Here is a 20,936-nt window from a genome sequence, read left to right on the forward strand (position 1 = left end):
AATCAAACACATATATAAATGAACACATTAGTAATGTGAAATACAACTAAAAATGTCCCAAATGTTTTTCAATACCATTGAAAATTATGAAGGAAGAATTAGTACAAAAAATTATAACTACAATTAAGCCTTAATTTACTGGTTAACATAACCCGCTGACATCAAGTCGATTCCAACTCATAGTGATCCTATGGAACAGAGTAGAGCTGTTGCATAGGGTTTCCAAGAAGCAGGTGGTGAATTAGAACTGTCAACCTTCTGGTTAGCACCCAACCGCTTAACTACCGCACCACCAGGGCTCCAATTCATATCCACCCTAAGTCAGTGCTGAAGATCAAGAACGGATCAACTAGTTCCAAAATAATAAAGAAAATCTGTATACTTACTCACACATGGATATCTACACTTACTATCTGTAAATTTCTTATACTACAAATACAGTATTTCATCAGTTCTCAGATGCCACTGATTATAAAACACATCCAGATTTAAGAGATGGACCATGGCAATTTTAAGATGCTACCAATTATGAGAGATTGTGACTTCAGACTAAAAGAAAATGTGCTTCTGAAGACAAATAAAGCATAACGGTCTTAAGTTTTCCAATAGTTTACCCATATCCAACTATTACTATTATCATCTATTAACTAGAAAATAACTTTTAGAATTTTCAAGAATCAATATCCTTCTTTCAGCATACCAAGTACTTCTATAAACAAATAAATCATACCCCTCTTTGATGAATGGCATTGCAGGCCCTGAATGAAGCAATTCCAATTTTCCAACAGTCCAACTCTGACGGTAAACACACTCTTCTGGTAATTTGATAGGAGGCAGGCATTGGCTTGGTAGAGTTTTTAGAGGTGCGAACATGGAACATCCCACTAAAACTTGACAATTTTCAGGCTTATAGACATAAGAAAAATCCTATAATATAAAGACCATGGTTTTCAGCATGTTATCTTTGGGGATGGGGGGAGTTGACGCTGGCCCGTTTTTCCCACTTTAAACAAAATAATAAAACTGTGAGAATACTACTCTCTATTCGTTTCTTAAACACATACTTAATAGTGTCACCATCACAATTCAGTACTTGAATTTGTTAACTACAAAACTACAATCACTATGAAAGTATTTCTGAAGAGAGATAATTAATTCTATAAAAAGTGAATGATTTGTCTAGAAAAATAAAATATTTACCTTAATTTCAGAAGGTTTTGGGCTACAGAATCCCTCATCAACCTCAATTTTGAACTGTGCTCCTATATTGGAATGATTTCCTTCTAGAACAGTTCCTCCAGGTGTTGTATCCATACTACCATATTCTTTATTATTCATATTCATTGGAGAAAATCCCATAATATGCTGTTCTAATGATGGTGGTGTAGGATACATCTTATGAAGATCTGCAGTGCCTGTATTTAAGAAAACACATATTTTAACAAAAGACTAAAAAAAAGGGTTGAATCCGTGTTTAAGTAATGGCCGGGAGACACTTTATTGAGAATATAAACGTCTGGAATACAGATTTGGGAAGCTTACTTATGCAAGATAATGGGTCCAGATTTCCTGCCTTTGATTCCTTGCAGCTGGATTTATCATCTGATCCATTCACTGATTTTTTAGATCCAGGCTATTGAAAAAAATACACACACATACATTTTTATCTGAAATTTTACATCCGATACACTCTCAAAACAGTCATCATTTAGATTTAACTTAAAAGTAAAGCTCATTCATCAAAAAAGTAACATTTTGAATCTGTGCTAGAACCAAGAAGATACTAGATACACTTTAAAGACATAAAGCACATCTTAGGCAACTACTGACCCCAAATTAGCTTCTATGAATATTTATTTGATAAGACTCCAGACAATCCTTCAAATTAATAGAGGGAAAAGTCCCTCTAAAGAAAATGATCAATACTTTCAAAACACACAGAAGAATAACCTACAAGTTAAAACCTATTAAAATAAAAAATAAGAGAACCTGCAGTAAGAAGGGTTTGAAACTAACAACGAAATTGATTCTTAGTAAAAGAAGGTACTTGTAAAGCATTTGTCCCCTAGTAGAAGACATTAATCATCCACCTGAGTTCTTGTTTGCACTTTTACCTTGTTTTAATTTCCTTACCCTTGCAAAATCATTACAAAATGTAAAACTAAAGCAAACTTCAGAAATATCCAGTATGACATAGCAACAGGATCCCTAACTAAAAATAAGTTTAAATACATTGAACCAACAAGCTGAGCATTTCCAATCTGTCATCAATGTTTTTGGAGCTGACAACATTGGCTCTATGTCTCCTGTTAGCAGCTTTGTGATAAATATGTAGTCTGAGCTCTGACTACAACTTTTCACCTTTGAGGGGCCACAACTGATACATGAACAGTAGGCCGACAGAAAGTAAAAATGTACCGAAGCATTCATGGATATATCTGCCTAGTAAACAGTACCCTAAAATATACCATATTATGGGGTATAGAGTAAAAGTTTGTATATAGACATACCTGCCTTATATCACTTAACTGAAAAAAACCAAATGTCTACATATATATATACCCACATGCCTTTGTATGTATATATGTGTATTTGATATGTATATGCTGAGAGGATTAAAAGCATGTATTATATAGGACAAGAAATACCAAATGTACCATAGAAGTTTTCAAGCTACCTTTAAGTAGATGAAAAACGAATTCCCTTTTATGATAATGCAGCACCCAATTCATTAATTTGCCAGAGACTTGACATTCTAGGGAATTTCATTTTAAGCTTTAATTTCTTTTATCTTCACCTTTCTCTGCAAATGGGTGTTAAAGATTAAATATTACTTTTTCTTCTTCTTTCATTGTTATAAATATGTATCTGTCTTATAATAATAGCTGTGATGTCAAGCAAATGAAGTGGTATTCCTTAATAAATTGACAAGACACATAATTTTAATTACTTATATATTCTCTAAATGAGTCATTCCCAGGGTCATTTTTCAAACTAGAGGACCAGAGAATAGGAAAAGAATTCTGCTTCCTGAGGACTGCAGAAAAAGAACACATGGCAGAGCTCAAATTAAGCTTAATCATATCTGTCCTTCAAGCACCCAAAAAAAGGAAAAATAAATCACCTCAAAGTTTATAGATACTATGTCAAGAATGCTCAAATACGAGGTTAAAAAAAAAGAAAAAAGGCAGAAATCTAATAATTAATGGAATTTTACTTTAAATATTTTATAGCTCTTGTTTCTAGGCATTACTCTTATACAGGGCTAAAACACTAGTATCCAAATCACAGATAACTTTTGAAAAATGAAAAACTTATATAAAACAAATTATAGTCCTAAAGATTAATGGAATACTCACTGTTAACTCATCTTCATCAGAATTGAAGAGATTATCGAGGTCAGTATAAGAGACAGCCAGGTCTGAATCATAAATCAAACTGGTTGACGGAGGACGGGCATGACTAGTAGGGCGTGGAGCATCTACATATGTCAATCAGAAAAACAAAAACTCAACTACTGACCCAATAAACATTATTCTGTTAGTTAAAACTAGATATGTAACCTTAAGGTTATAAGAAAGATTTATTAATAAGAAATGTACTTCTTAAATCTAGAAATATTTTTCACAGAAATAAAGTTGTAAATAAATTGTAGTACTTTTTCAAAAGCCAAGCAAAGGCCATGTAATCCATAACATAGCTAGAATACTTGACATAAATGAATATATTAAATAAAAATATGAGCACTATTAGAACAACAGAATTAAACACATAGTAACATTTTTATTTTTCTATCTTCCTGAAACAAAAAGGAAGCATAGTACAATGATTAAGAGCTCTGGTGGACTACTAATTTGACAGACTATTAATTTGAACCCCAGCTCCACCATTAACAGTATAACCCTGGGCAAATTATTTAACCTCTCTGTGCCTTAGTAATGGTATCCACCAAGAATTAAATGTGATGGAATATAGGTAAAACACTTTGTCCAGTGCCATGCACTTAAGTACTCAATAAACATTACCTCTTAGTTAAGCTTCACTCCAGTTCTAGAATTTTGTCTTTCTTTTCCAACACAGTGGCAAAAATACATGATTGTTTACAAAAAAATTACAAACACAAATGAAAGTTAAAGTCCCCTTATATTCTCACACAACAAAAAAACATATCTGCAGTTTGGTGTATAACCTTCTAAATCATCCTCTTCTGGCTGTCAACTAACTTCAGAGAGCCCTCTCTTTCAGAATATAAAAGTCACTTTCCCAATGGCTCTGTATATGATTTCTAAAGACTAACTAGAACAGTAGCTCTGCCAGAATTATCTAGGTACTTATAAAACCTAGATTCCCAACCTTCACCTCAAAAGATGCTCCAGAATGTGGTCCAATATGTGGTTCATGGTCCATTTTGAGAAAGCCATACCACAGGCACAACAAGGGGATTACACACTCCTTATAACCTAGAGTCCACCACCTGTCTGTCAGTTTGTCATACTGTGGTGACTTGCATGTTGCTATGATCCTGGAAGCCATGCCACTGGTATTTCAAATATCAGCAGGGTCACTCATGACAGACAGGTTACAGTGGTGCTTCAAGACTAAGACCAGGAAGAAAGGCCTAGTGATCTACTTCCAAAAATTAGTCAATGAAAACCCTATCAAGCACAACAGAATATTGTCCAATATAATGCTGGAAGATGAACCTCTTAGGCTGGAAGGTACTCAGACTACAGTGAGCGCAACAATGAACTGGAGCACATTAACAATTGTGAAGATGACACAAGACTGAGCAACATTTCATTCTGTTGTACATGGGGTTCCTACGAGTTGGAACTAACTCCATGGCAGCTAATAAAGCTAATTAACAACAACAACATATCCTAGAGTATGTAAAGGGGCCAAAGAACTCAAACCTACCCTCTTTAGTTACTCCAAATATTAAAACAAAACTTTGCCCCAAAAGACACACACCAAAGAATGACTTCCTTTACCCCATCAAAAGTTAAAAGGATTTTGTAAAAGAACTAATATATTGTACTTCTCTCTTCCACTCACAAGCAGCACAAGTCAGACACAAGTGGAGTCCCAGCCACCATGCCACTTTTTAAGAGCTCAGTTGCCAACCAAAACCTCCACAGTTAGAATCTACCAGGCGCTTCTTGGAAATCCTATGGGGCAGTTCTACTGCTGTCCTATAGGGCCGCTATGAGTCAGAATTGACTCCTAACGTGTGTGTGTGTGTGTGTGTGTAGGGGAGGAAGAATAAAAAACCCAACCCAAACCCGCTGCCCTCAAGTTGATTCCAACTCATAGTGACTCTACAGGACAGAATAGAACTGCCCACAGATTTTCCAAGGAGTGCCTGGTGGATTCGAACTGCTGACCTTTTGGTTAGCGGATGTAGCTCCTAACCACTACGCCACCAGGGTTTCCTTGGGAAGAATGGGACAACAAAATTACAGTAATGTCCCATTTATAAATTAAGTCTTTAGATCTGAGAGGGACCTTACATGATCTAATCAAATCTCTTAATTTTACAGATGAGAACTTTTTTTTCTTTGTGAAGAAGGAAATGCGTTCCAACATTCAAAACAGAATTTCTATTACCTGAATTTACTTCTCCCAATAAAAGATTAACAGTAAATCCACTCTTTCTAGAAAGGTCCCTCTCTATGAAACACGAATTATGCAAAAAGGAATTTTAACAGTCACACAAACAGATTATCTGTTGCTGTCGAGTCAACTCTGACTCATAGGAAGCCTACAGGACAGAGTAGAAATGCCCCATAGAGTTTCCAAGGAGCGGCTGGTGGATTCGAACTGCTGACCTTTTTGGTTAGCAGTCAAACTCTTAACCACTACACCACCAGGGCTCCAATATCAGATTAATTTGCAGTAATATTCCCAGGATACAATATTTTGATTAGGAATTAAATGTTTACCTTGCTTGATAGAGGGACTAAATAACGACATTGCATCTTCTTCATGTGATAACACCGTTACACTAGATGTTCCATCCTCTACCTGCAAACAACATTACAAATTAGGCTGAAATATGTAATTTACCACTAATAAAAATCTACCAATTACTGAGTAGCTATTACGTGTCAAGCATTTTGCTAAGTGTTCTACATACATGATCACTTGTTCTCACTATTAACCTAGGAGGTAAAATAGGTAGTAGTACTCTTACCTTACACACAAAATAGACATTCTAAAGATAATATGCCCTAAGAAATATAGCCGAGAAATACTGGAAGCTGGGATTTCAATCTAAATCTGTCAAATTCCAAAACCCATGCTCTTCCTACTAAACCCACTGTCTTCCTAGCTACTTCTTGCTTTCATATTCACAAAAGGACAAAATTTCAATTAACTGGCACACAGCAGGGCTAAGCAAAATTCTGTGAAATTAATTCATTGTAATAAGCGTAATACTGGATCCTCTTTACAATTTTACAGGTTTCAATTTTTATATTTTATATTTAAAGCAAAATTCTTATCCAGAAGTTTTCTAGTTAACACATCCTCAAGTATCTGATTTTTAAATTTTTAATCAAATAAGTATTTCTACTAAGTCCCACACTTCATTAATATAACTTTTTAATTATAAGGGCACTATAAATCCTTGAATTATACACTCAAAAATATGTTTTTTATAAACTCATTCATGTGTATTTTATCTTTGGAAACTGGTAATTCACTTACAGCACATTTTAACTCGCCATCCAAATAGTCCACCTAAATGCCCTGATTTCAACTGACAAGTTAATGTACTCTTTCTTCACCCCAGAAACTTTAAACGGAGATCTTTCCATCAGCAGAACCAGCTATAATTTAAACTACATATAAACTCTAGAATTTTGAACCATGTGCCTGATTAACATAGTAAAAAAAATGTTTTCTAAATTAAAATAAAAAATTTTTTTAATGAGATAAACACGGTACTATATGCAGTGTTACAAAATCATCAGTGCCCTTTGGTGTACTTTGATTTCTCTTACCTTGTGTTTTTTTCCAGCTTCTCTCTCACTATTTTGTCTATCTTTCTTGTCAGGAAAAAGGAATTCCTCATCTCCTTCAACAAATGCATATGGGTCAATTTTAGGTTCTTGTTCTGCATCAGATGCTATTGCTGAAAGATACTGATTTTTAATTTGATATTGCTGCACTAGTTCATGTGAAACTTTTAAAGGTTTCTTACATTGCACCATTAACCTGCATAAAAAAATAAAATTAGAAAGTTAATTCTATTTATTCTACATAAAAGCATAAAAAAATTCCAAAATGACTTAAGAATCCTGAAGCTTTTAGAATTACTTTGAGGTTACGGAAACCTCTCATTCCACAAATGAAGAAACTGAGGAGGCATAGAGAAGTTATATGATTTACTGAAGCTCACTCTTAGCAACAGAGAAATGGAACTAAAATCCATGCTCGTCCCATCAAAATATACTATCTTTTGGTAATCTACTGTGTTCTCAATTCCTCAAGCATACTAATTTGTCCAAAGCCATTCAATGGAAGGGGCTCTTAAATCTAAACTACTCCGGGACAGTGATTCTCAAAGTGTGAGCTGTACAGTGAGACACGAGTACCTTTTAAAGTACTGGTGTTAGTATTCATATGATGAAAGTGATTATCCTTTCTTACTGTCATGACTGGACATATGTTAACTTTATCATTTTTAAAGGCCTGGTCTGTGTTTCATGAAAATAACATTAGTAGTATTAATTCTGGTAAGATGAATAGATGTCAAAGTGAAAAGTGGAAGTTCCCAAAAGTTTTTTTTCTAATCACATCAGAAAATCATTTATATTATCTGCTTTCTGGCTCAACTAAACATGTATGTTTCTACTCTCTCCCAAAAAATCAATAAAATGATAGAAGAGGACAGTACAAGAGAGAAGAGAAGACAACAGTGAAGTCAGAAAGATGAACTAGCAGAAACTGACTTGGACCAGAGAAAGCTGAAGTGTAAGGCTGAAGGAGGGACACCAACAAGAAGCCAATTTGCACCATAAAGCAAAACAAACAAACCCACTGCCATGGAGTCAAATTCCAACTCATAGTGACTCTATAGGACAGAGTAGAACTGCCCCAGAGGGTTTCCAAGGCTGTAAATCTTTACAGAAGCAGACTACCACATCTTTCTCCCACAGAGCAGCTGATGGATTTGAAGAGCCAACCTTTCGGTTAGCAGCCGAGCATTTAACCACTGCACCACCAGGGTTCCTCTACTTTGCATCATAGAACCCCGGAAAGGATCAGAACTTTTACACCTCTGAAGGCCAGGGTTTTCAGTGAGTGTGAATACAGCATGATTAGTTTTCGTTTGTATAAGATACTCTTAGATGCCCAAATTCCTTTTTTCTCAGTTTTGTAAAGTACCCATCCGGCCAGAATAGTGACAGTCAGCCTTTTAGTCAGATTATGTTCAGAATCCTGCAATGGCTATTTCACTCTGAGTAAATGCCAAACTCCTTATAATATCCTGGGCGTTACATGATCTGGCTCCTCTTTTCCTCTCCAACTTCATCATCTACTATTCCACTTCTCCCTCTTATGCTGCTTTCAAGGACTTCCTGATGTTCCTCAAGTAGGCTGACACACTTCTGGCTGTTCCCTATCTTTGAACATTCTTCCCCCAAATACCTGCACGGCCAGCTCCCTCACTTCAAGTCTGCTTAAATGTCACTTTCCCTATGAGACCTTATCCTGACAACCTTATTTAAAATTGCAACATGCCCACCTCAGCACTGATCCTCCTTACCCTGCTATTATTTTTCTCCATAGCACTTATCTTTTAACATATATAATTTGCTTATGTTCATAGTTGACTGTCACTCGCACTAGAATATACATACGCCCCTCAAGGGCAAGGATCTTGTCTTTATTCACTGAGTTATTCCAAATGCTAGAATAGTGTCTGGCACAAAACAGGCACTCAAAATGTATTCTGCTAAATGAAAAAAATGACCTCTAAAAGCCACACAAGATTTTTCTCTGTATTAATAATCCTAAATTACTCATACTTTGAAATAAACCACTTTTACACATTAGAGAGTAAAACTGCTGCCACTGCTTATATGTCACAGGTATTGGGACAAAAATAAAAAGAGGTGTTAAGATTTGAAAACAATGAAGGTATTTGCCAGATTGTAAATTCTACTCAGGACAGGGATTATCATTTTTATTAATCTATTCATCACTGCCTGGCACTAGAAGACCCTCTGTAAACTAAGCGTGAAAGAGAGGGCATCAAAAGTAAAACTGATGTTTTCTAAACATGGTATCAAATGCTCAAATATATGTCATTATAATTCCCCATAGGTCTAATCTCCAAAACTATAATCCCAACCCTACGAAAACTTTGTTCCACGAGAACACAGTGCTAATTAATGGGATATGCTTTACTATAATTTATCAGAATTGTTCTGTTTGGTAAACAGAGGAACATTTACTTCTAAGAGTAGCTGTAGACCCTGACCTGTCAATCAAATATTCACTAACATAAATCTTTTCAAAATAGTATTTGTACCTACTTTGACATGTATTGCTTTATTTGATACTTTTAATAACCTCATAAGGTTGGAAATATAGGGTATTCTCTCTGATTTGATATGGAAATCATGTAGAAAAAGTGGTTTGCTAAGGTCACACAGTGGCAGCGATAGAGCTGGAAAGATTTTATGTATGTATGTTCAGATAACTAATCATGGGGGGGAAGTAAGTAAACAAAACAAAACCCTTCACCCCACCCTGAAAGAAACTATTACACTGTGTAGAGGTGAATAAAACAACTGTTGTTCATATTAAGTCGTCGTCTCTGGGAAAAGCATAATGCTAAACTATCGTGCAGTAACATTATTGAAAGGACCAATCCTACTGCACAATGCTCTATTAGGGATAAGAATGAGTAAACCAAATGCATTGCCTAAAGATCAACTTTTTGTTATTTTATTGAATTATTCTCACAGACATTGGGATATGCAAAGGATTTAAATGTAGTCAATAATATCAAGAATATCAAGTCACAACAAATAAAAAATATAAATTATTTACATTATACATCCTTCTATATTTAAAGCTGATAAAAAATAAAAATAGTGATTTTTAAGAGATGCCAGATTAAAAACTCATTATCATTTTATCACTATCCAATTATATAGTATACATATAATTTTGTGAAAAGGAACAACATCTCTCCTTTCCTAAAAGGAACTTTCACATATAGTCAAATATTAACCACAGAGATAGTTTTAGTCAGATATAAAGCTAATCACAGTACAGACAAACTGAGAGAAGAATAAGTACAGCTATGAACAGGAAACTTTGCAAAGTCCAAAGTAAATTTAAATTACTTTTATATTATTCATTATTTGTATCTCCTTCTTGTCGTTACAACTACAATAACATACTCTCCTAAAATGCACTTGGAGAGAATTTAACATGGCTTATGGTAGCAAATGCATTGCCTTTATTGAACAAAATTCTTCTAGGCAAGGTATAACAATATTTTGGGATTGACAATTATAGAAGGAGATAAGCTACAAAAGGAAATGTTAAGGAACAAACAAACTCAAAGATGCCCTATTTTTTAGTGGTACCTTTTCCAGCACCATATCCAATTCAAAATCAGTCCTTAAACTGAGTCAAGCTATCTGTCAAAAGTGTAACTTTATTGCATTAAAATAACAAGAAATCAAATATGGAAGACTGTTACCTAAAGATTGAGTACAGTCAAATCAAAACAAGTTTATTTCATCATAGACTTCTTTCTATGAAACCAAGTAATTAGAAATTACCTTTTAGTGATTAAATACTGCATTCTATAACTGTATATATATATATATACAGTAACAGTCTGGTAGATACTTTAATGGAATATAGGAGCTAGTTCTACCAATCAACATCATGGTTAAGACCTCCTGATACAGTATACCCTGACTACAGAACGTGTGGAAAAATATGCTCAAATACAGTCCTTTTTTTGTTTCAGGTTTATACTGTTTCCCTCTGAATCAGAATACTTGAAGCAATCACAAATTCCACTAAAATTAACAGCTAAATCCTTGAAAAAATTTAAAAAGCAACTGTAATGTTCCTTGAAAGAATTTTTCCTGCTATCTTTAAAACTTTTAAGGTCCTAAGTCTCTGTTCTAAAATAGATGCTCTCGTTAAATAGAGAAACTAAAAATAATTAGAAAGAAAAGGTATAAAGATATTTGCCACAGATGTGTGTATATCCTGTATATAGGATATGCTCTACGCACCTTCAACTCTTCCCTCCCCCAACTAAATTCTTGCACTTACAAATTTTGCTTTAAAGTAGTCAATGAAAAATTAGGCATAAAGTGCCACACAGAGAATCTAAGAATAAGACAAGCACTTAGAAATCACGAATTCTATCAGTCTACCCTAGTTATTTTATTTTTTTTTTACCCTAGTTAGGTCTACGAGCCCTAGCAGCGCAGTGGTCAAGAGCTTGGCCGCTAACGAAAAGGTCAGCAGTTCGAATCCACCAGTCACTCCTTGGAAATCCTATGGGGCAGTTCTACTCTGTCCTGTAGGGTTGCTATGAGTCGGAATCAACTAGGTAGAACAAAAAAAACAAAAACCCGTTGCCATCAAGTCGATTCCAACTCATAGCAACCCTATGGAACAGAGAACAAACAACGGCCCCATAGGATTTCCAAAAAGCGGCTGGTGGATTTCAACTGCCAACTTTTTGGTTAGCAGCTGAGCTCTCAAGCACTATGTCACCAGGGCTCCATTAGGTATACATCACCATCTAAATTAGAAAAATCAGGAATATTATTTCCTTTCATTTATCCACTTATTGTTACAGAAGCACAGTGCTACTCTTCAACAGCGATAAGTACAGAACCTCATTTTTTTATACTAAACAGAAACTGGATTTTCACTTAACATAAACATAAATTTCTCTGACCATAATTTTCTGTGGAGGCACATACCTATAAAAGTCAACCATTTTAATGAAGCTATTTCTAGCGACACATTCTTGCTCTTCCTTGTATTCTATGTCTACAGTAACTGGAATATTAATAGTTCCCTCTCCTAAGCATCAGACACATGATCCCAAACGCCTGATGATACCTCTCTAAGCAGGGGCCTTAAACTGAATTCACGTTTTTAGAATGCACGTGTATTACATGCACACAGTTTAAAAAGTCATATGACACAGAAAGGCATAACTGAAAACCGTCAAGTTTTCCAGTTGTTCTCCTTGAAGATAATACAGATTAAGTATCTGCATTACATAATTACGGTTTTAAAAAACGCATATACCATCATATATGTGTGTGGTTACCGTTAGATGCCATCGAGTCGCTTCCAACTCACAGCAACCTATATACAGCAGGACGAAACACTACCTGTTCCTGTGCCATCCTCGCATATATGTATACATATACTATATACCTTATTCCTAAACTTTATAATGTATCTAGAAGTCTTTCCATATCAGCCTATACAGATTTCCTTCATTTTTTTAAGTTAATTAGCCAGACTTTACTTACTAAGGCCTTTCACAACATACATTATTTTGAAAACTATTTCGAAAAACTAGTTAAAAAAAAACAAACATAAAAACTAAGCATGGTAAAGATTTAGTCTAAAGAGGGTGGTAGAGAAGCCTTCAAACATGTTCTTCCTCATTTTTCCTTCTCATGAAATAAATACACTGGTATTAACGTTCCTATTATTCCCGTACTTTACTACTCAACTGGTTGTGAAGTTCTTTAACATCCATACACCCCTTCTGTTTCTAATTTCCTAGTGAGGGCTCTTATATCCCTTTTGCATGAGCTGTTCAAAAGTTCAAACTAATCTTTTACAGATAGATCTCTCTTTATTTCAACCAGTCTTTCAATAGTGCCACTTTGTTAATTTTTCCAAAATCCTTGCTTCCCAGAATCTTTTTATTTCGTTTGTCTCAGAAAACTTGGAATAGTCTACCATTTCAAGAATAAAATAAACTTGTAACCATATGCTACAGTTCCATTATAGAGCCCTACACTACTTTTCAGGTCCCATTTCTCATCAGGGCACACCAAACGACTAAGCAGCACTCCTATAATCTATCCATACCAAATTCTATTAAAACTTCTAGATCTCCCTAAATGGAATTAAATTATTCCCAACTCTACGGCTGTGTCCCTACTGTGTTTTATATGTACCTCTACCAGTTAATTTATTATGTTTTTTCCATTAGACTATAATTTCACTCAAGGCAAGGCCCAAATTTAAATAAAACTTCACTTTTATTCAAACTGATAAAGAAAAATATACCTTTGAAAAATATGAATTAAAAAAGATAATATTCCTTAAAAAAGAGAAAAAAATGCAAAGAACTTACAACAACCTTCTACTTATTTTCATTAAAATCAACTGCTACACATTTAAATACACTTCGAAAAATCAAAACAGAAAAGAATTTAATTTACAACAACTGTGTAATAGGAATTCATAAATTCACTTACATAAAATAAACTAGATTTCTAAAAGGATTACTCTATGGTTAGAAAGGTGTTTGATTACATTATATCTTTAAAACTATAGAATGTTTCTATAAAGAATTTTACATTGTTTAAATGTCATCAAGAGAGCATAATTCCTAGAATTTATTTTAATGATGGAGACCTAATCTGACTTTGTCCATCAGCTTTGCCACTTCCCTTAAGGAGATGACTATCTTAATCCTCACAATATCCTATTTTAAGCAATATTAATAGCAGGTACAAAAGGTTGAAGTTTGAGTCCACCCAATGGCACCTTGGAAGAAAGGCCTGGCTTTCTGAAAAATCAGCCATTGAAAACCCTATGGATAAGACCATAAGCCAGATAATGATACTGGTGAGGAGGGAGCTTCTTGGCTCAAGTAGACAATGACACTATGTGGGCAGCTCCTGTCTGGAGGGAAGATGAGAAGGCAGAGGGGGACAGAAGCTGGCTGAATGGATACAGGAATACAGGATGGAAAGAGTGTGTTGTCTCATTAGGGCAAGAGCAACTAGGAGTATATAGCAAGGTGTATATAAATTTTTGTATGAGAGACTGACTTGATTTGTAAACCTTCACTTAAAGCACAGTAAAAATTTTAAAAAATGTAAAAAAAAAAAATCCTACGAAGAACAATTCTACTCTGACATACATGGAATTGCCATGAGCTGGAATCTTGAAGGCAACTGGAACTGGACATGGAACCTGAATTACCAAGTTATTTCTACAAGATCCTTTTCACTATGTTAAAAAAGAACAACTCTTGTTTTAGCATAATACAAACACTGAATACCATGCCAAGTATTTTACTGTGGTATGAGGGGACTAAACTAATATAGGTAATCTCCTCAGTAAAACTAATGAGGAAACACGTTGGTCTATCCAATTTAATAACTATTATTCTACAGTTCAAATTTTTGTTATAAGTTACTCATAACATCAGAGCACCTAGGAACTATTAACATATTGGGCCAGATAATTCTTTGATGTGGGGATGTCCTGTATGCTGTAGGATATTTAGCAGCATCTCTGGCATATACCCACCAGATGCCAGGAGCACACTTTTAGTTGTGACAACCAAAAATGTCTACAGACACTGCCAAACATCACCTGGAGGGTGGGGGGATGGGACATCGTCCCAGTTGAGAACTACTGCCTTAGAATAACTCGAGGAAAAGGACAGAAACCTGCAGATGACTAAAACAAAAACTAACCTACCAAGTATAGAACAATTATATTCCATAAATGTTATTTAGCTTACTATCAACTAAGCCTCTGATGGTTGACTTTTTGTGTTATTTACTATATTCGAATCTACCACTACACTATAAAAACAAGACTTAAGGCTTTTATTTAAAAGTGAATTGTGACACACTATGCATTCTAGTAACTAGCATAACAAAAACAATACCCACATGAGACACAGAATTAAAAACCCTTTTATTTAATCTTTTTCTTTTCTATGAGGCAGAAGAAATGGTACCTAGGAACAGGTAGAAGCATGTTACTTCCTTAACTTATATCATCATGACCCAACACCACTCTTCTGCATGCCAGCTTTCTACATTATGCATCTTCCTTCTCATTTTTATCCAGTACGAAAAATGTCATAGTTTTAGAACTGATTCTAAGATTATGTTGTATTAACTTCTAAGAGACCTTTGTTTCATTTAAAGATGCTCAGGCACACACACCTGAAGTATGGCTAGAATTTTTGATCTTATGACTATAATGTGCCCCTAAAAACTCAATTGTGCAGTTTTTAAAATCAAAGAGTCATATCACCACATTTTTACCTACATTAACGTAAGCAGGAAAGAAAACAAGTTTTAAAATCATAAAGTAATCTGGGGCCATACTATCATTTCTTTCTCCAAACATCTGCCAAATGTCTACTATGTGCTTGAGATTGCTCTAAGTATGGGTGTGTACGCGTGGGGTGGGGGCACTGGAGGAATACAGCTGTAAACAAGACAGAGTCCTCACCCTCATAGAGCTTACATTCTAACAGGAAAAAGACCATTGACAAATACATAGTATAATTTCAGATGATATATGCTAGGGAGAAAATAAAAGCAATGCATGGGATAGGTAGTGATTTGGGGAGTGAGGAGAGGCAACTGTGTAGACAAGACAGCTGGGGAAGTTCCCCCTCCCCAAGAAAGTAACTTTTGAGCAGTACTAAATGATAAGAAGGGATGAGCTGTTCCCCTCCTATGTAATGCAATTCTAATAGCCGCAAGGAATGAGCTTGGCGTTTTTTTTAGAAATAGCACAAAAGCTGGTATAGCTCATCAGGCAGCAAACAGGATAATAGTCGATAAGGGTATAGAGCTAGGTAGGCAGGAGACTGCAGTCTTACAGATCAGGAGAAAGCATTTGGGTTTTATTCTAAATGTAAAAGGAAACCATTAGAGGATTTAAGCAAATGGGTAACATTATTTACCTTACAATGATAGGAATCTCACTACTGTGTAGAGAATAAATATAGAGGAGTGGCACAGAATCAAGAAGACCAACCATAACTTCAAGCAAAGCTGAAGCTAGCTTAGACTTTATATTATATTCAGCACAGATAAAATTAAGATATTTTAAGACTTGTTTCCAAGGTATTACTTGCTTTCAAGAGACCCACTATCACATAATCATCTTCATAATCATAAGGGTGTCTTGAAATCTCTAAATTTCAAATTCAGATTAATTTTAATTAAAAAAAAATCACAAGAACATACTAGACACAAAACAAAATGTGTATAGATTTTGGAATGAGAAATTAACTTCAGCTGTAAATTTTCACTGAAAGCACAATTAAAAAAAAAAAGAAGAACGTACTACAATACTTTTAGATTTAAGGTGCTAGATAATAACAAAATGATGAAGGAATTTTAAAAGAGAATAAATCGCTAACACCAGAGAAAAATGAGAAAGGCTATAAATGGACTAAACATTTCACTAAGTCTCAGGGATGCTCAAAATAGATGAAACACAGCAAAGCAAACTCACAGCCTAGAACATGCAAGAGAGGGCTACAGCCAAACTACAGAAACAATAGGAGAGCCAAACTGCCCAGAAAACCAGAGACAATCTGAACCTAAACTTCTGAACAGAAATGAGAGAATGGGCTGAAAACAGTGGAACAGGAAGAGTAAGGAAAATGAATATACCAGCAAAAACAAGGATCTGGCATCCTCTTCATTCTGGCATCTGAGGGAACCCCCTCCTTCAATTCCCTACCCAGTTATCATAAAGTAAAGTGACTGGCACTGACACATAGTATATTCTAAGACATTTGTTGAATGAATGAACAAACGCTGCTTGTTAGCTCTGGCTATACACATAAAATTTCCAGTCAGCCTGCCTATTCCCTGAATCGAAAATATGTATGGACAAATAATTACCATAAATATGATGAAAATACAGCATAGAAAACAGAAAGACCAAAATAAAGTAATTCTAGAGAAAAAAAAATCTCACACAACATTCAACAAGAAGGGGATGCTATTAAAAGAAATCAGAGTTTAGAAATTAGAAGAAAAAGAAAGAAAAATTAAGAATTTAAGAAGGGTTGGAGGGAAGTTGAGAAATTCTCTAATAGAGCAAAAGAGATAGGTAGAAAATGAGAGAAAATATAGAAGCCCAACATCCGAATCACAGAAGTTCCAAAGAGAATGGAAAAATGGAGAAGATATTATTCAAGAAAAAGATAATTTCCCAGGGACAAGACACAGAAGACATCACACTGAATGAGATATTCAAGTGTCCAACACGAGAACTAAAAAAAAGATCATTATATCTATACATATTCTTGTGAAATTTCACAATGCTAAGACTAAAGCAAAAATCCTAAAAGCTTCATGGGGGTAACAGATCACATCTAAAAAAAAAAAAAAAAAGTGACAAATAACGAAACTGGTATTGCATATTTCATCTGAAGCACTGGATACTAGAACACAGTAAAGCAATTTCTAGAGAAAATGATTTTCAACTATGAAGTCAATGCATAGCCAAATCAGAAATTCAAGTACGAGGGCAAAAAAGTCAAGTAATTTTCAGACACGTAAGAATATCAAGTTTGTCTCCCATACACTCTTTGTAATTAAAGATGCACTCAAACAAAATGAGGTGAAAATCAAAAAGAAAACACTAGTTATAAGAAACTAGAGTATTAATTAAGGAGTCTATTAAAACAAAGTCTTAAAGAGTTGGAAAACAAGTCTAGAAAGCAACTGGGCCACATGAGAACGGAATGCCTTGAGAAGAAAGTAATAGTAATAAATGCCACATAGGAGTTAGAATGAGCTAGAAGTTATTACTATAAAAAAAAATACATAAATCAGTAATGGAAAACATGACATTTTAAACAAAAATGACATCTAAGGTATCATTTCACCTTTTAGTGACATTTAGGCAATACTGAACTAATTCAAAGACAATAAACTGTCAGAAAGGAAATGTAATCTTTGCACACTACTTGGCTATACACTGATAGTTAGACAGTTCCAATAAATATAATGGTGCTTTGTTGGTTAATTTTCACCTTTTAGAAAAACCTACACATAAAAAATGCAAAAGGCTTACAGGACAGACTATAAACATAATCAGAACAAGAGAGTAAAGGGAGACCTGAAAAAAGCCTACTTCTACCCAAAGTATTCCATAAATGAAGTGGACAAAGAAATCAAACCACAAGATGGAAGAAGGTATCCTGTAGTACATATAACTAATGCAGAATTAATACCCAGAACATGCAAAGAATAAACCAGAAAAAAAAAAAAAAATAGGAAAAGGAAAATCAACTAAAAAACATGAACAGACAATTCACAGAAGAAGAAATCTGAATGTGCAATAAACATTTTTAAAGATGCTTAGCCTCACTAGGAATCTGGAAAACACATTAAGACAATGAGATACTGCTTTGCATGCGTATTAACCAAATTTAAAAGTCTCATAATACGAAGTATTGAGGAAAATGTTGAGCAACAGCCATTTTCAAAGTCTGCTGGTTTGTGAGGCTGTAAACTAGTACAGCTTGAAGAGCAACTTCGCAACATCCTCTAAGACTGGAAACGGACATACGCATGGTCCAGCCATTCCACTTTTAGATGTAGTCCTTAGAGAAATGGTTACACAAGTATGTAAGGAAATCTATACAAAAAAGTTCGCTGCTTCATCGCTTTGTGAAAAATTACAACCAACGAACATGTTCATCTTCAAGGGAACAGATAAATTATGGTATATTCATAACAAAGAAATACCATAAAGCAATTAAAATGAGTTAACTAGAGCTACATGTATAAAAACATGCATAGGAATGATAATACCAAATTTAGGACAGTGACAGGAAGAATGGAGGAAGAAAAATAGTACAGAGGTCTAACTGAAAGTTGGCTGACGGACATACAAGTGTTTATGTATTATTTTCTCTCCTTTTTTATGGCTAAAATATTTTATTAAAAAGAGACTCCCTGAGGAAAAAAAGACAGTGAAGAAATTATGCAAAATTAATACTCAAAGGATTTATTATTGTAAAGCCTATCCTGAAACCAATTCTGGAGTCCTACTATTAACAGCTTACATTATTTCCACCCTTAAATTATAATAGTGACTATTAAAAAAAATACATACTCTGTAACTGATGTTACACTTTCCTGTCCAAAAGGTCCAACTGGATCATCCTTGAATTTATCACTTGGAAGTTGAGGTGGTAAAAACTCTACATCTTTTTTCTTTGGGACCTTGTAATACTTCCAGGCTATATTAGCTTCATCTTCTTCCAAGTTTACTGCTGTACCAACATATACTGTAGGTTCTACAGCTTCCTGGAATTGAGCTGGGAAAGACTGAGATAAACTGTCTATCCTATCTTCCATTGGTTTAGAAGGAACCAAGGGATCTGGTGTTGGCATTTGATAAAAATGTTGACTCTGAGGAGTTGAAGGTGTTTTAGTCACTCCTTCATCAACCACATCACATGGATGAGGACTAAGTGGGGGTGGTTGAGGTGAATTTGCTATTTCAGTGCCATGCATCTGAGGAGTCTTTGCTACATCGTTAGTTCGGATGTTTGAAAATCTCACTTGACTGTCAGGAGCAGAGATCACAAGTCTTTGACTAGCTGAATCTGTGTCCATGCCAACATCGTCGCTAATAGATACACGATGGTGAAAAGGAGTCAAGGGGCGTTTCTGTGGTTTTTCACTCTTTTCTTGCTTCTCATTGGTCTTGTGCTTAGGAAGTACTTGCTGTTGCTGACCTAAAGATGGTGCCTGTCCTTGTTGTCCAGGATTTCTTGGTTTAAGACTTTTGTGCCTGAGAAGTTAAAAGAAAAGTTTAAGATTTACAGTATCACAATTATAGCAAAGTACAGAGCTAACACTATTAAGCATTTCAAAACTCATCTGTTTTTCACATATCATCCTAAAAGTAAAATGATTTGAATTAACATGGGGAAAAAAATACTCTGTTCAGTGACCTAAAATATAAATGCATGCAGGAAAGTTCATAAAAGCCAATTGTCTAACACTGATTCAACAGCTCTGTGATGAGATAGCCAAAGACTGTTTCTCTTATATAATCTAAATATCTCAGTATCTGAATTAATACTCTCAGAGATAAGGTTCTACTTATTTTAAGATGAAAAGTATAAAAAGTTCGGTATTGATTGATTTATAAATGAACCTGATATTTCACAGTTATTAATTGTTATAAATCATTGGCTTGGTTAAGGTCAGCCATCACCCACAATTCTGTGGCAACTGGCTAGAAAACTTATTCTACTCTACTGGAATGAAAAATTAGATCAAGTCTCAATAGCGCTGGGACTGACTAACTGGTTATGGGGTCCTACACCATACCTACCTCCCAAGAACCAGCAGAGTGGAAAAGGAAAAGAAAATGTCTTAAAGAATTCTTTTCTCATAACTTGAAGCAACTCTAAACAGAAGAACTTAAATTAAAGCTAGTAATTTTGTTCAGATTTCTCTAGTGTAGTAAAAACACTGTATACTTTGAGATGTCCAAACTCACTGATATTGATGTAAAACATACATTTTAAACAAAGAATTTAGAAAAATAATGTGAGATAGGGAGTTCAAGCACTTAATATGCATCAGGTATTGGTAAAATTTTCTTTTAAAGTTTATTTTTAAATTTTGTTAAATCAGAGCTACCCAGATAAAGGGCATTAGAAAGCACTTCTTCAAAGAACTCTCAGCTGAGGGAACATGCTGAGATGCCATTTTGTAAAAAGTCTGGGACATCTTATTGGGCCAAAAAGAATGAAAGTTATCAAAGAAGAATGGAATCATGTCAAAAGGACACAGGAGAGAGCCACTAATGCCCTAATATTTTAAGAAAACTACAGACCAATATCCCACAAGAACAGAAATATAAAACTTATTAATATTAATCAA

At 34.7% G+C, this 20,936-nt stretch overlaps 1 protein-coding gene across 1 annotated transcript in view; it reads right to left on the reverse strand.

Moving 5' to 3' along the window:
- MED13 (mediator complex subunit 13) overlaps positions 1-20,936 on the reverse strand; it is a 95,209-nt gene that overhangs the window by 41,062 nt on the left and 33,211 nt on the right. The window contains exons 9-15 of the mRNA XM_049858734.1: positions 19,150-19,833; positions 7,005-7,218; positions 5,943-6,024; positions 3,360-3,481; positions 1,543-1,633; positions 1,201-1,415; positions 731-927 (exon numbers count right to left, since the gene is read on the reverse strand). Of these exons, the coding sequence (XP_049714691.1) occupies positions 731-927; positions 1,201-1,415; positions 1,543-1,633; positions 3,360-3,481; positions 5,943-6,024; positions 7,005-7,218; positions 19,150-19,833 (1,605 nt within the window). The remainder of the gene's footprint in view (positions 1-730; positions 928-1,200; positions 1,416-1,542; positions 1,634-3,359; positions 3,482-5,942; positions 6,025-7,004; positions 7,219-19,149; positions 19,834-20,936) is intronic.

The sequence above is a fragment of the Elephas maximus genome, chromosome 19 (genome assembly GCF_024166365.1).
Source record: "Elephas maximus indicus isolate mEleMax1 chromosome 19, mEleMax1 primary haplotype, whole genome shotgun sequence".
NCBI lineage: Eukaryota > Metazoa > Chordata > Mammalia > Proboscidea > Elephantidae > Elephas > Elephas maximus.